The 16,834-nt window shown below is 42.7% G+C and overlaps 1 protein-coding gene across 1 annotated transcript in view; it reads left to right on the forward strand.

Moving 5' to 3' along the window:
• The first annotated feature begins 1,581 nt into the window (after nucleotides 1-1,581).
• The window catches only part of insrb (insulin receptor b), a 72,942-nt gene continuing 57,689 nt past the window's right edge, over nucleotides 1,582-16,834 (forward strand). The window contains exon 1 of the mRNA XM_070908805.1: nucleotides 1,582-1,693. Within this exon, the coding sequence (XP_070764906.1) occupies nucleotides 1,600-1,693 (94 nt within the window). The 5' untranslated portion in view covers nucleotides 1,582-1,599. The remainder of the gene's footprint in view (nucleotides 1,694-16,834) is intronic.

The raw sequence follows: 16,834 nt of genomic DNA on the forward strand, positions 1-16,834 counted from the left end.
GGATCTTCTACTCTACATATTTATATTTATTCCCACATATCTACAATCTTATTTTGTCTATTCCAGCTTTCAAAAAGGTGTAGATGTGTATCACCTCCCCCCTGACAAAGAGCACCGGTGTTCTGACACCAACGGCTGCGCCGGTTCAGACAGTCCAGATCCGGACCCCGGCGGTTGGCTGAGCTGAGCCGCGATCCACTCCGTGTTTTCCCGCGGACCATGTGTGGCCCAGCTGAGGTGACTGGCAGGACTTGTTTACTGGTGGAGAGACTCGCAGAAAGGAGAGACGGAAAGAGGGGGAACCTGAGGGAGAGCAATCGCTAAACGGAACGGGAATCCAAGTTTTTACACTTGACCCGTCTTTTTAAGTCTTTTTATGTTTGTTTACCTCATCGTTTTTTGACTATCGGAGACGGGATACTGACTTTGTGTATGCGTGTGTGGGTTTTTTTAATTTTATTTTTAACTCTATCGCCGACACTGAAACCTCGTTTGTTTTGGATTAGCTAGCTAACGTTAGCTGTTTTTCCCCCATCAGCTAACGTTAATCTGAGAAAAAGAAACGGGCGGCGTGGTGGAGAGTTTTCTCACTTCAAAGCAACGTGTATGTTCAACAGAGCCGTTATTTTTGTCGTGTTTCTCCACCCCACTGTGGATGGGAAAGAAGTGTCGTTTACCTCCCAAGTTTTCCGTCTTTGTTTTCTTTCTCCCGTTTTGTCGTTTTATGGGTGTTCATTCGTTTGCGGCGTGGTGGTCAGTGGGGGTGAAGGAGTTCAGAGGAAGGTCGTAGTAGGGGAAAGCTGTATCGCTGCACGTTTTTCCTGCACGTAGCTGCTCCGGAGGAGTTTCCTGGGATGTGCTCCCATCTGTCTTAAAAAGGGTGAGCTTCTGAGGAGATACCAGCAAACAGGGGGATATTATAAAGACCTGTGGACTTCAAAAGAGGGAGCGCAAACCCTGCCAACTCCCGTTCTTGGCTCTTGTATGTGGCGATATCCATAACTTCAGCTCATGTCTGCTGGAGGAGCTGAAGAGGAGGCTGCTTTTTAAACGCTGTGCACAGGAAAAATACCTCTTTAGCAAATTTGTTTTTGAAGCGGGTCTTCCCTCATTGGAGCAGTGCATTACAGAGAAATGAGCCCGGGGCCAGTGGACCTCCTTCGGGGACCTCCAAACTAGCCCTCTGCCTGTGGGATATTAATAATAATAATAATAATAATACTGTTATTTCTCTCTTGATCCAGTGGAGCACCAACAATTAAACAGATGAACGTGGACTGTCGCCTTCACTTATGGAAAATGAAGATCTTCACTCGCACATGTGTCTCCAGAACCCAAGATCACGTTATTTAGTGGTCTGCATTTTTTTCCAGGGCTCACATACATCACAAACTTGGCTGGGAGGATACTCAAACATTTATTACCCCCCCCTCCCTCCCTCCCCCGGCTTACGGGGGACCACGTTGAATCAGTTATTGGACCTTAATTTTTAAGAATTTGTTTGATACTTTTGATATTCCAAAAGTAAACATTTCTCCCTCAAGATTGGAGTTTTTCAGAAGCTTCACGAGGAGAGCACAACTTAACCCTCAAGTCAAAATGAGACGGTTGACGCTAAAGCTGCGAGCACAAATTGTGTTTTTTATCATCGGCACCTGCATCATATGCCAGTGTGGACTAATAAACGGAGAAAGTAAGTATATTTAAGCATTTTTTTAAATGTTCCAAACAATGTTCCTGTGTATTTGTCATGGCCACTTGACACACTATATATTTAATATGAACACATTTGTTAGTTTGAAGAAAGCAATTTTAGTGATTTGTTGACTTTGAATAAATACCATAATACAGTAGATATTCTGTAAGATTACTGAATCATTATAGGATAAACTACCATACAGTTTGACAGACGCCATAAACATGCTCCAGAGGTCCATACAGACACTGTTAGGAATATTATTGTGTGAAATATTTAAGTGTCATAAGACACATATATAAGTAAGTTTGTCCTGTTACTGACACAAGTGGTGGAAGATTATGGGGATAATGGAGCTCAGAAAATATTATTATGATTATTTTATTGTCTTTTATTTTATAAGTTATGGTAATTTTAGTCACGGGACTCTCGCCTCCTTTCTGGCGCATGCGTATAGTGTCATACAGGGTCTAATTAAGGGGCTAGTCATTTCGGTTGTTGGGTATGCGTGGCTGCTAGCTAGTAATTTATTTTCCTCCGTAAAGTTATTGGATAATACCCCCCCCCCGCGCTGTCTCTCTTAAAGGTACACATTTTAGCGGCCTGTGTCGGATGCGCCAGCCCCAGGGCCAGATTAGTCGCTGTAACTGGACGAGTGTGGTCTGCTGCAGCGAGTCTAAACTGGGAGTAGCAGGATTGGCCCTGTGCGCGCGGCTAGGCCTCTCGTGGCGACAGACACACACCAAAAGCAACACACGCACACACACACACACACGCGGCGCTGCTGCAGCCCGAACGTAAACAAATTAGCCGCCGACGCTAAGAAGTCTCTTTATAGGTGGTGGATTAGCCTACATTGCTCTTTAGCTCCAGATCGGACCAAAGTATGGGCGTCTTCCTCACCGGAGATGTCTATTCTGTGTGGTGTTTTTATCAATGAATTAGGGTTTTGGTTATAATAATGATAATAAAACAGCGTGAACTCTAAACAGTGCCGCGATGCTTTGCCAGAGAGAGAAGAGATAATGATCCCGCTGTAAACCGCCTAATGACCTCGCCTTAATAATGATATCTGTGGAGTGATACATTTTCAGTTTTGTTTTGTTGGCTGCTGTTGCATTTTAGCAGGCATATAATGGTGGAAAAGCCACTTAAGATCACTTTAACCACCCTTTTATTGTCAGAAAAGTTCATCCACAATCTTGGTCTGAAAGATCTTATTGGGATAAATTAGAAATATCAGGTTGATCCAGGATAAAGAAATACACTGGCTTGTCTCATAAATAAATTTTCCAGCTGTAAAATTGACTTAATTGTATATTAATTGTACATTTTATTATTGGCAGTGGGAGAGAATTGAATGAGAAAAGAAAAAACATGTTATTTAAAGTAGATAATACATGTGACCATATGATGAGTGTAGTGTTATTGCAGTTTGAATGAATGAATGTCTCAATGGAAAACATTGAGACATGGCTGGGATTCAAGTATGCTGAAGTTAATTAAAGCACATTTTACTTGTTTATCGGTGGATTAACCTTTGGCCTACAATTTGTGCTTTTGAGATTTGTGTTCAGTGTTTTAGATGATGTGTTGCACAAGTCCACTAAGTGTTTCAGTACACAAACCGAGTGCATGTGAGCAATTACATCAGTTTGAAATTAGGGAAAAAAATCACCTTAATGAAACTACTAATAAAGTAGTGTTTGCTGTTTCTTGTCTCTAATTTAGTAACTTTGTAGATCCTCAAAGAGTTGTATTACTTTAAAAATGGCTCCCAGTTGCCAGGTTCAAAGGAAATGTTCTGGCTACTTTACACAGGTCATATATGCAGACAGAACAGAGGCCCCTGAAAGGGGGCCTTATGAGACAGGGCTGTTGGTACCCCTCCTCTTTCTTCTTTCTTTCTCTCTGTTTCTCTCTCAGGGAGTGGGGTACATGTCGGTTTCTGGTTCCTGATTTACTCAATTCTCTGGGAAGTGACCATATTTGGCACTCTTGAGATGTTTATGCCGGGGGGGGGTGGGGGGCAGCAAAAACCAAAATACTTAGAATATTTCATTCTGAATCCACATGCTGCCTGACATCTCTTCCTCAGTCATGGGAAAAGGGAAGCAGTATTGATATATAAACCACGCTACGGCTGTGATCTGCTTACTGCGCTCAAGAGAACGTGATAAAACGTTTTTTTACAGGCTGTTGTTCGTTGAATGTGATTGGGCTGTTTGTCATAGTTATCAGCAAACAGTTTTCTGAAGTAACCGCTGAGCTGTCTCCTGGTCTAACTCGCGGAAAACAAGTTGTGCAACTGGGAGCCTTGCCCCCTTCTTGTTCCTCTCAGGCTTGTAAGCACAGCTCTGTTGGAAAGGGGTAGTGTGCATGTGTTGTTATGTATGCTTTCCACAATCTCTATGCTTCTTAAACCAACTCTGTCACGCAGACTGCAAAGCCTAAAGAATCTCTCACCCTGACAATCTGAATTAAATGTCCAAAGCAAGAACAGTTGAATAGTTGTATCTCCAACTCTGCTGATGGAGTAATATGTTGATTTGTAAAATTAGGGCGAGTAGAGATGCCCTCCATTTGTGTGTGTTAGCCCATTTGGATGCTCAGGCACTCTTCACTGAAGTGCACAGTGGCATTTTCCGACAATGCTGTGCATGCTGTGGAATGTGTTTGAAGTGGCCCACCATGTAGGTGCCTGTGCATGTGTCTCTGTGTGTGTGTGTTGTGTGTACACGTATATCAGTATGCACCCCAGTCACCCTGCGCTGTCTGCAGGATCTCATCTCTCAGCTCCTGACCTGCCCACTTCCGGGCAATGTATGTTTTTCTGTGTGTGTGTGTGTCCGGAGGAGATGGCCATGCATGAGAACAGTGTGTACTAGAGCGGCAGGCTCAAGAGTGGGCTGCCTGTTAGCACTAGCCCCTGTGCCCAGAGTGGCCCCTTGACCCACCACACATCCAAGTCATGAAATTGACAAATTGCATGATGTGTGTTGTTATGAAGTTAGCAAGCGTTATGTATGACAAGATGACTGATACATAAAAACAATGAATGAGGAAGCAAAGAATATCACAGTTTAAAGCAGAGTGACCATTCCTTTACTGGATCCATTGCGTTATTTCAGGACATTGTTGTGCTTATACGATGGCAGAGAAGAAAAAAGACTCATACTGAGTCTTTTAATTAATGAGTTTAACACACAGTGAAGTTAGCTAGTTAGTTTTAATGTTATAGCCCAGCTGATACTGAAGTTTTGTGGCCGGTATCGATGTATATAGGCTGATTTTTATGATTTGACATATACACGCAACAAAAACAAACATCTTTGGTAAGGATCCCTTATATTCGTTTTTTTTTTTTTTTAAGAATCGTGATCAAGATATGTACAAACTATGTAATGGAGATGCTGTTTGAAAGTATCTTATATACCCCAATGTGCTAAGTATTTTCTCAATCCATCGATCATTTGGGGTGTAAAAAGTGAAAAATGTTTAAAAATCAACTGTCCAAAACCCAAAGATACCAACATTAGAGAAGCTGAAACCATCAAATGTCTTTTTTGCTTGAACGTCCTGAAGGATTAATTGATTATCAAATTAGCTACCAATTGTTTTTTCTGTCAATCGACTAATCAGTTAACCAACTAATTGTATCATCTCTGGTGGTTAAATTATGGACCGGGACTATGTTTGAATTGTACCGACGAATGAGTTTAACGGACACCTGTGAGCCAATCAGAAGCAAGATAATACTTACTTTCAATGGTAGGTTCAAGCAGAATCAAGATATTAATACACCTGTTGCTGATGAGAAGGTGTAAACAATAAACATAGCATTGAATCCATGTTTTTACTCACCATTTCAAAATTACAGTAAATTCAAAATGAGTGCAAAGTGATTTCCTTGTTGTTGACTGTTAGCTGATAGCTGTTGTATGTGTTGTTCTCATGGCTCACTATCTGAACAGCCTGTACTGTATGTGTAATGGGCTTCATGCAGAATCGTGGCTTTCACAATGCAGCTGTACCGCTGATTGCAGATTGCCATTGTATGTTTGGGTAGTCCATGTTCACAGATCCTGCAGACAATGGGGGTCATGAACTGAGGCTCCACCAGCTGTGTGTTGCGTTTTGAGTGTTGTCCAGGAAGGCAATATGTACTGCTAAAGGAAATTAACTGTTGGGGTGCCTTTCCTAAGTGCTTCCTCCTCTGCACTTATCTTTTCCAAGTATCCCTTTCTCTTCTCCTTACTTGCCATGCATTTTTTTTCATCTTGTTTGCAGTGTGTGTGTGTGTGTGTTCCTGGCAGTCTTTTCCAACAGCAGTACAAGCAGAGGATGAAAAACACAACCTGACCTTTTGACTCCCACAATTCAGTTTTATCGGTCGACAAGCAAATATGTCCCTGCTTTAAGGGGCATTTATGACCATCAGTTTCAACATAGTTTAAAAAAAAAAAAGAAAAAAGAAATTAAACCTTCTTTTGTCAGTTTTGTGTATTAAATGACTCCATAAATACTAGACGACCCACAAGCATCAGTGTCCATTGCAATGGAGAAAATGCCTGCCAGAGACTTGTAGTGAATCCATTCATATTCTGAAAACATTATCATTGCCAAATTGATTCAGAATCTGAGAATTAATTGATTCAAGCTACCCCGTATATTTAAGGAGTCTCACACTTTAATACCATCTTATTGTTCGTGTTGTGGTTTTGACAGTTGCAATGCAAAGGAATACTTTAATGTTTCGGTCATTGTGCTGTTGGAGACAATAGTTGGCCATATTGTGGTTGGAGAGACCAGCCAGCCCAGGAGTTTACTTTACAAGAGACAGGCCTTTTTTGTGTCCTTCATGCAGAATATAGCTGCACTTGCCTTACAAACTAAGCTGCAAACAGGTACGTTTATCTTGACAGAAGATAACCCTAACCCTTACGTTATGCGATTGAACAACAATATGACCATAGCTTTCTTGGGACATTTTGAGAAGATTTTAACCAGCTGATTTGTCACGCACCATAGCACCGAGATGCCACTCTAAGAAAGCTGTGATTGAAGGAGTTCTGCCTGTCCAACACAGCATCATGTGCATCAGTCTTTACACTTCTGTGATGAGCAGGGAGGATTTTTTAATACGGAGCTTAGCTGATGCCCTCCTCTCTGGCTCCCATTCCTCGATAGAGAACTGTGGCTGTTTATGTAAATCTCTACTCACTGCACAGAAATGTGGTGGAGTTGGGAGGGGATGGATGGGGCGAGGGGATCACACACACACACACACACAAACACACAGAGAGCGCCGTTACGCCATGCTGCAACAATCTGATTTGATAGTCCTTGTTGCTGTTTGGATCTGCCCTATTTTAACCGTTGGTGACTTCACACAGTAAAATCCAAGTTGAGCTGGCCCTGTAATGCGGGGATCAGCAAAGGGATCTTTCTGGGGGGCTTTTGTAGGCAGGACCAGACACTGGCTGAGGCCATGTCCATGTTCTTATGTGAGTAAATTGGGAAAACTCATCTTTTGGTCTTCATTTTAGCCTTTCACCCACTGCAGCCTGGGGTTTTGACCATCAAAAATTAGTTTTTTTCGGTGAAGATGTTGAACATGGCTGTCTTGATTTGATTGTGATGAGAAAAAAGCCAACTTTTCAAAAATGGTGTACAAGTATATATCATGTCATGTGATCCAGGCTTTAGCTGTACATTCAGAATGACTCCCTGCACAGTTCGTTATTCACCCTTGTTTAGTAAACAACTGTTCAAAAACAGTGGAAATTTGGTAGGCATGACGTAAAGCTTCTGGCTCAATTGGCAGCGCCTGCCCAGCACAAGAGATATAAGTGTTTTTCTATTGTTTTGGAATTTCGGTGGACGGCAGACTTTTTATGTAAGCAATTGTGTGGACAAAAAACTATTTTTTAAACAGTCTTTCCAGATTTATCTACATTAGTAGATATGGATTAGTAGATTAGGACGGCTGTCACATGGGAATCTGTATCTGAGCTCTGTTAGTTACAGTTTAGAAAACCATCCCGTCATTTGAAAGGCACACTTACAGCAGTTGACTTGTCCGTCAGTGTCGGACACTGATCTTCTAGCTGTTTGCCTTTCTTGTTACCCCAGCTCTATGACCGCACTGACGAAAGCTTATATGTATGTAAGTTTGTGTCTTACAAGGGAATGTGAAGAAACGGCTTCCTGTTTACAGTGTAACACGGCTGTGGAGAAGATGTAACAGAAAGTTGAACAACTCTACAGTGTGTGTGGTAGATGGCTCTTGAATCTTTTGTAAGTCTGCACGTTCAGTTCAGCTTGTAGAGATACAACCTTTGTCTGAGATCTATACATTGAAGTAATAAAATGTACATGTATGCGTATAATACATTTCAAATAAAAAGAGCTGAAGTGTACTAGCTGTGCCATGAATTTATATTTCACTTTATATTTTATAATTCTCACGTGGTAACGACACGCTTTGAACATTGACTATCATTTAAAATGTGTTTATTCTGCCTTTCGAACAAATATATGCTGTTAATTTCTCTTAACGTTTACCACTAATGTCTGCATATCTGGCCAAAAAATTTAATTGAATTCAATTCTTTCTTCACTAATTCAGCAAAAACTTGCATGGTGTCCAATTGTTTGGATAGCACTGTATGTGCATAACTTTGAGCAAATGCCACGCTCTTATCATGTAGTGTGTAAGTGCACTGGGAAGCATGAGAGTGTGTGTGTTTTTTGTGTATGTGAGTGTGTTGGGCTGTAGTGGCAGTGTAACTGAACCTGATGGGTTAAATTTATTTTGAGGACTGTCATATGACTGAGAAGTGGCCATTTGACACACAGCCCAGTGAGTCTCTTAGCAGTTAATTACAACCACACACACACACACACACACACACACACACACACACACACACACACACACACAGAGGAATGGATAGATTCAAGCTAAAGGATAAAGGAATATTGGCTACAGATGATGAATATGACTTATAGAAATCAATCATGGACATTAGCTGATAGTAAATGTCAAATGAATTTGCCCATCATGGTTTTACAGACCCAGGCAACTGTTGACATTTGTAATCACACAAATTCAGCCAATCCATGCATTGTTGCATTGCAATAGCTCGCAGTTGTGTTTAATTTCAGCCACTTTCCTTGTCAAGTTAGACATGTTTGTAAGATTTACTAATCGATGCACTTTCCTGTATAAAATAATTCAAATCAGACTTGAACCTCAACCAGCCACCTTCAAATATGTAACTTTCATGCAGTCCTTCGTCCGCCGCTGTGTGTGATTCATGTATGCCATGACCAAGCAGCTGTTTCTACTGCATTCTGGGGGAGAAAAACAGAATTGCATTATTGAAATATGAAAACTGAACCAGTAAAAGTTATTTGCTCCCTCTGTTCCACTCTGTCCATGCCTTTTCTCTCTCGGTTGTGTGTCTCTCTCCCTCTTTATACTGGACCTCCTTCTCCATCTCCCTCCCTCCCTTCGTTTGCTTTCACGTTCAAGGGTAAGAGGGTTCACTCTCATACACTGATTTGTTTTTCTTTCACACTGCAGATGCGCACAGCCTGCGGACGTGTCTTCCTGACACACACACACCTGCTAATCCCGCTCTGTATGGGGTGGGAAAGCCTCCTCTTTCAAACCTCTTAAAGGTGTGAACACCATCCATTTGACACCTCTCTCTCTCCCCCTCTTTGTTTTTTGTTTTCTCCTCTCTTATTAGGCCTGCGTGCTCCAGCTGGGCCTAAGTGATGCTTAACATGTACACCTGCACATTGTGAACAACAGCAGCCAGTCACATGGACCTTTCTGATTATGTTGTGTTTGCGTCTGTTTGTGTGTGTCTGTGTGTCCTTTTAGGAGCACTCATGCTTGTATGTGTAATGTGTTCTGTGATTGTGTGTGTGTGTCGGGGGGGGGGGGGGGGGGGCTCTGTTTTTGTCCTGATGAACTAGCCTGAGATGGGTTACTATGGTGACAGCACTAGCTGTGCTTGCAGTCGGCTACAGTGCTCCCTTTTCCTCTCCTGTCTGAATACACTTCCAGCCTCTCTGCATTTAACTCACATGTAACTCATTTATGCATTTTTAAGGTGTGACGACACAGAGCAGGATAATCATTTCTGGAATGATTGTCTTAATATAGTAACATATTATTGAGGTGCTGTGTGCTGCGATTTTGAATGTTGCCAGTGCCGATACAATCATGGCTGATTGTGATGACTCTCACAGGGGTGTCCACTGTAAACAAACTATAATCTATCCTGATTGTTTTCTGGTGTTTAAAAGAATTCAGTCTCAACACCTGTAATCATGTCAAGGTCTCTCGCCAATCAGCATGTGTCCTCTACTATATGGGGGGGGTCTGTCAGTTATTCATGAGAGTCCAGTCCTGCTACTGAATTTTGGCCTAGACTTGCTGCAATAATACTGCTTAAAAACTATTTGAATCGATGCATAATGTAACTCGTGATAAATACAGTGATTCACTTGCTTGATCAGGTCAGTGCTTACTGATCACAGACGTCCTGCACGGGACTGGCAAACTGTGGTGTTGCTGCACTCCACAGACCTCTGCTACTTTCACAACATGTAGTATATACACTCTTCACTGCATCCTCACCAACATTACGACAGATGGAGAGGGAGACAGAAAACCACCTGCTTAACGGACAGAAGGTATACAAAGCGCTTTGTTCTTTCTCAATTCCTTCTTGTGCCCACTATACTCTTCTGTCCACCTCTGCACCATTTTCACCCACTGCAGGCATGAAACCAGATGGGTGAGAATCTGGCCATGCCTCACAAAACCACTGGCCAAGCAGCAAATGTAATATTTTAATTACAGAATATATGCTTATATGATTTTATTAGTTTTTTTTTTAACTGTTAACTGTTTTTTCTTAACTGGTTTATTTCTGCGAGAAAGTAAAGAGAGTTTTATCTATTGAACAGTGGCCTTTATTTAATCTTTATTATGTAATAACAAACCTACTAATACCTAGCCTCGTACACGCCAGAATACCTCTTCGAGCTCAGTTTTTGTTAAAACTGGAAAACATTTAGTGCGAATCAACACTCAGATTTGTACTGGACCAATCAACCAACTGTGGTTGAGTGTGTAGACCATGACTCACCGCTTTTCAAAACCCGCAAACTATTAAAACAAAGCATTGTAGATATAAAATGACGCATTATTCTATAACTGTAGTACTGATGGGATTGTGGGGCTGGTTCGTCTCTAGGAGAAAGTCTAACCTTCCTCTCTGTGTGTATATTCTGGGGGAAAAAACAACAAAGCATTTGATTAGAGACATAAGCATCTATTATGGCAAAACGTTAAGCTTTGAAGCATTCAGCTCAGACCTAGTTTTTTTTAATGTCATGGGATAGTTGTTGACACAAGTGTGTGTGTGTGTGTGTGTGTGTGTGTGTGTGTGTGTGTGTGTGTGTGTGTGTGTGTGTGTGTGTGTGTGTGTGTGTGTGTGTGTGTGTGTGTGTGTGGATCACGTGCCTTTTTGCTGCTGTAACAATGTTTAACTGATCATTAAGCGTCATGCCGTTGAAGAAAGTGAAGAAAACAGACACTTAAGGACAGACTGGAGTAAAAGGAGTTTCCCGGTGTGGCAAGGCTGATACTGTAGCTTCCATCTGGGACAAAACACTGGAGGGACTCGTGCCAAGACAGAGTGAAAAGGCACAGAGAGATGAAGCGCTTGCACCTAGTTTATGAGCCTGCATCAAGCATTTCTAATTCACTTACAGTTAAAGGCAGTCCAGATTGAATCATGCCTTGCTGTTAAATGACAGTGTAATGAATGGAAGTCATTTTACAATACCGCCGTGGCCACAGAACCTCCACTCCAGGGACCCGTCTGTCAGAGGCCGGCTAACAGTGAGTGATTTGTTGGCCGGGGGGCCTTTTGAACGTTAACATGACGTCAGTGTTCCATCCATACCCTAACCTAGCACGCTCGTGGCTATCCTGTACGGGAAAACCAACAGAGGAGTGATTGAAAATATTTGGGAATCTGCAAAGGGTTTTTGTGGAAAAACAAACAGTAGGTAGGAGGGGATATTTGTCCATAATCAAAAACCCACCACTAAATGTTTATAGATAACATGTTCACAGTGCTGTTCCATGTGTAATGACATCAAGTCAGTGGTGTTACAAGGCAGAGAGTAAAGATTCATAAATTAAAGTGCAACTGAAATCACATTTAGTCATCCCTTTTTGTAGTCAAAAATAAATGTATTGTTAATATTTTTTATTACTAAAAGGGAGAAAAAAGGTCTTTGGGGAAATATCAGAAATGCTCCTTTTTATCTTGGCTGGAGGGGGGATTGCTGTCATGATTTGATTGACAGCAGCTAGTGTGCCGGTGTTACACTGTAGTAAACAAACATGTGCTGTAGCCCATAAGTCATGGGCTACAGCTGCAGACAGTGTATTGTTAGTGGTATTGAAGAGTAACGATCACACCAACATCTAACCGGACCAAAGTGACATTTGCAGGTACGTTCACATGCTGTTTAATGTCCTGCGGCTCAGCAGCTAATTAGCTATCTAGCCTGCAAAATGACGTTAGCAGTGCACTTTTCCTAAGCGAATGTTTGTTTGGTGGCTCGTTCCATGAGATAAGGCGCAATAAGACGTGTGTTCATGTTTGTAAGTTAAATAAGAAGGAGAGTTTAACAGGAGAGCTAATGTGGGTGGTTGTTCAGAGTCTGTGGCTCTTGTGTAGCAGGCTGCTGCCTGGCTCAGTGTGACTGTTTGCTCTACCTATAATGCTGACATTACTGCTTTATGCAAGGTTTGATTGTCTGTATAAAAGGAGACGGATACCTAACAGTAATCTTTTTGAATTACTGTAAAACTGCGCTGTCATAAAACCAAAAAATATGAAATATAGATTTCTCCCTTTTTGTTTTCTGTTTTTTTTTCCTCAAAGGGGAGAAACAGAGGATAAGTGATTTGCAGAGCAGATATGTATGCTGTAGCAGACGCACGAAAAATGCAATTTAATTTCAGTTAAACTTTAAATGGAAGGAGGCACTGAAGGCCTGAGCAATGGAAAAGGTAGAGGGAGGGAGAGATATGGAAAGAAGGAAGCAGAGAGGCAGGATGTGTGTCTGCATGTTTGTGTGTGTATGTGAGGTTTTCCTGTAGCAGGCAGTGAGAGCTGGTGGTCTAACAGTGCAGACAAACGGGCCATTAAACTGACCTGGCCCCTCTGCTCTCCATCCCTCCATCCTCCCCCTGTACCACTTTGCTTTCTCCATTGCTCAAATTGTCTTTTTTTTCTTTCTTTCTTGCTTTCCTATCTCCTCTGCTTGTTAACTTGTCTCCTCACTTCTCTTTATAGTCTCCAGCTCATATACACACACAGACGCATTCATGTATACACACACAAACAATTGGAGTCTCATTTCAAGGCAGTTAGAATCACATTATTTCCCCCTCTCTGGGTGTTTTTCTTCGTTTGCATCACATTTTGGATTCAGCCATAGCTCGGAGTTGGCTGCCTTGCAGCAATCCAGTCAAATCAATAGGATTTGCCATGCTTGGGATGAGCTCACTCGTCCATTCACCACACAGGGAATACCTCTGCTAAACCCCTAAACTGTTTTAGCTGGAGGTTAAAACTACTGAGTATCAAAAGAAAGTGTTAGCATGTTGAGATACAGCCTGGGCAGCTGTCCCATCACAACTCTTGCACTCTCCCTGTCTTGTCTGAATCCCTCTTAGTCTTGATTTTCCTGTTTCAGCCATAATGCAGAGTGGCTAAAGCACAAACTGCAGTGCTACAGGAAGAAATGTAGCTTCACACGGCCCCTGTTCAACCATAGACCTCTTAAGCAGGAAGATTCGGAAGAAGAAAAAAAAGCCACACGGGATGGAAGAAGCCGATTTGGCAGAGCTATCAGGCAGGCGTAGCTTGTCCAGCCTCATGTGTAGATCTGGTTTGTGGGTCGGAGCGTTGGTGGGGCCGGGCCCTGCAGCTGCTGCCGTGTGGCTGCAAGTCGAGCAGGGGAACTGAACCCCGGCTTCCTCCCTCTCAGGCTGAGGCTCACCACACCAAGACACTGCACTGCGCTCCACTCGCTAAAGTGGGAAGATGAAAAGGAACATCAGATGTTTTTTGTATTACTCACTGTGTGTGTGTGTGTGTGTGTGTGTGTGTGTGTGTGTGTTGTCTGTCTGTCTATTTCATCAACATAGTCCAGCCTGCAGTTGATTACCTGCTCCTGTTTCATAGTCCTCTGTCTGTTCCCAAATGCCTCGGCTATGTCAGGAATGCTGCTCCCCCCAACAAGCTTTTTATTTGTTTTGAGCACCACCTGGTTTAGCTGTTTTGTAAGGCGTGGCCAGAAGTTTTCAGATTTTTTTTATGTTTTATTTTTTTTATTTTTTTGGTTTGTGTTGTACCAGCTGTCCAATTATTTCTAAGACAGGGAACATGTTGGTCGCAATTGGTCATGAAATAGATCTGTTTGATTGTGTGTATTTGTGTGAAATTACACGTTGCTACCGTAAAGTGCTTTTTCGAACATGTCTGGTTCCATGTACTTGCAGAGGCAGTTTGCGTCAGTGGCCTGCATTTTAAAATTCTTCATGTGACTTTCTTTTCAAAAGCTTAAATTGCACTATGCTGTGCTGCAGAAGCATATGAGGCAGAGGGGAGGAAAAAGAGGGAAAGGTCTGGAAATGGAATGAGGAACTGGGCAGTAAAGACAAACCAGATACAATGACCATCTTATCTGCTTTACATATGGACTGAGGATTTTAAATTCTAGGGCTTTGTTTGCTGTTGAGTATGGAGTCAGAACAGGGGTGCAACCGTATGCTGGAGATATAGAGACGGGCTGGCAATCTGCAACAGTGCCAGATAAAATGTATTTGAATTGTTTTAAAATATGGGCAAGTTTAAGCCCTTTTTTAAAAAACCCTTGTTCTGGTTTTGAGTGTGAAAGGGGTTGCTTAAAAGACCTTCGAGTCCCCGTCATCTTATCTCATATCAATCTTACATATAAGATGGACGTCGGCCATGTTTCACTGTCAGACTACACATGTCTGCACAGTGGATATTTGGTGTTTGGGTTGGTGGACATGGACTCTAGGGATCAGTTTTTATCAGGTACCCTGCCACTCTAAGAAGATGTCAGACTGGGCCGTCAATACACATTCTGCTCTTGTGTCTTCTGCCCTGTTTTCCTCCACTTTGCTTCTCCACCTCTCTTTTCCTTTTGTCTCGTTCGGCAGCCTCGAGTCCAAGGTCGAACCAAGCTCAGTGGAACTAGAAAATAGTGAGTCATTGTTTTTAAAAGCGAGTGACAGTGACCCCCCCCCCCCCCCCACACACACACACACACACACACTCCCTTTTCTCTTCCTCATTCTTTCTCTCTGTTTATATTCGGCCTCTTTGTCTCCCTCTGTCTGTACCTATCCTTCCCCTCCTCCCTCTCTTCCTCTCTCCTTTGCCAGTGCCGGAAGGTAGAGAGAAGAAGGCAAGCCAAAGTCACCAGTGTGATCTGATTTAGGCCTCTCTCTTCTCTTGGCCGGCCATCTGAGAGCGCAGGGCCTGCATGTTGCTCTTTTCTACCCGCTTCAATCTGCCACAGCCTGGCCTTGTGCCACAGCTGTAACGGGACCCAGCGTTGTGTATAAATAGGCTAGGCCAGCTCCCCTTGCCATGCTCCTCAATGGGAAGCTGAGGCAATGGAGGAACAGGTGCTCCAACCCACACACTCCCTCTCTCCCCGCTCCGTCTCCCTTCCCAAGCCCCCCCCACTCTCCAGTTTTATCTGATGTCCTCAAATGTGGAAGTACAGGTCAGTCACGATGCATGTGTCCACTACGTTCGCTCACCGTATAACTTGGTCATTGTCCCCTCGTATTGTTAACAGAAGATTTTAAACAATGTTTCCTGTGTGGTTTAATTTAATGGCACGCTGAGCTTATTTCCACTCTTCAAGCTGCCCCCCTCTCTGTCTTTCCCTGGCTCACGTACTGTTATTTTGGTCCTCAACTCTCTTTGTTTTGGAGGTACAAGTTGGTACATGTTAATCAAAATGCCTCTCATGCAATTTCTCAGCATCAGTTTTCACTGTAGAAGCCACAGCTTGGCAGTGGGCGCACAGGGAGCTGGCTTTACTTCTCAGGACTTTCCACAGCTATATTAACAAACAAATGCATTTTTCCACTGGCAGTCCACTTGGCACCGCGGCCGCATATTCTCTCTCCTGGGGTTTGTTCAGCAACTGAGCTGTTGACAAATCTATAATCAGCAGATCACCTCATCAGGGGCAACGTGCGTCTAAGCTGACAGAGAGAGGAAACTTCTCACAGTCCAGAGTTAGCTGCCACCTGGTTTCATGCTAGACAGATCTGGTTTCACGCTAAGCTAACGTGCGGCTGCCCTCTGCTTCAGTGAAAGGCAGAGGCAGGCTGGTACCCGGGCCACAGAGGGCTCCACTCTCACCTTCTAAAACTGCCACTGTGATCCACTTTCTCACTGCCAGCCAGCCAGCTACTGTTAGTTGATGCATATTAAATTCTCTGCAGGGAGCACAACTCTAAAAATAAGAGAAGAATCTGTCTGAAATTGTAGCTACACTATAACGGAGGCTGCAGCTGTGGGTGCTTACTGAATAGTGGAGATGGCAGTTTCTCTCAGAGATACCCGTTAGATTTGTATGACCTCAGTTGCACTGGTCATGCTCAAGTCATTTTTTGAGATGTAATTATGGTGAGCTTAGTTTTTGAGCTAATTCTGCTTTGTATTTGACAAGGAGAGGGAGTACAGATGTGAGAGAGACAGGTGATGACATGCTAAAATGGCAGGGAGCTAAAGTGAAATTGATCAATATTTCTGCCATTTTAGATGGCATTCAGATGTCACATGTAACATGGAATGAGTGCAAAAATTTTTTTGTTCGCACTCATTACAAACAGCCAATACTTTTGATTGAGATAATGATTTGACTTAGAGCCTTCCTGGTCAATATTTCTATGATCTAAGCAATATCTGCAAGGAAAATAATTAAAAGGAGAGAGGTTAGACGGATGTTTTTCTTTTTCTGCAGATCATACTGTTG

The sequence above is a fragment of the Enoplosus armatus genome, chromosome 7, assembly GCF_043641665.1.
Source record: "Enoplosus armatus isolate fEnoArm2 chromosome 7, fEnoArm2.hap1, whole genome shotgun sequence".
Taxonomy (NCBI): Eukaryota; Metazoa; Chordata; class Actinopteri; order Centrarchiformes; family Enoplosidae; genus Enoplosus; species Enoplosus armatus.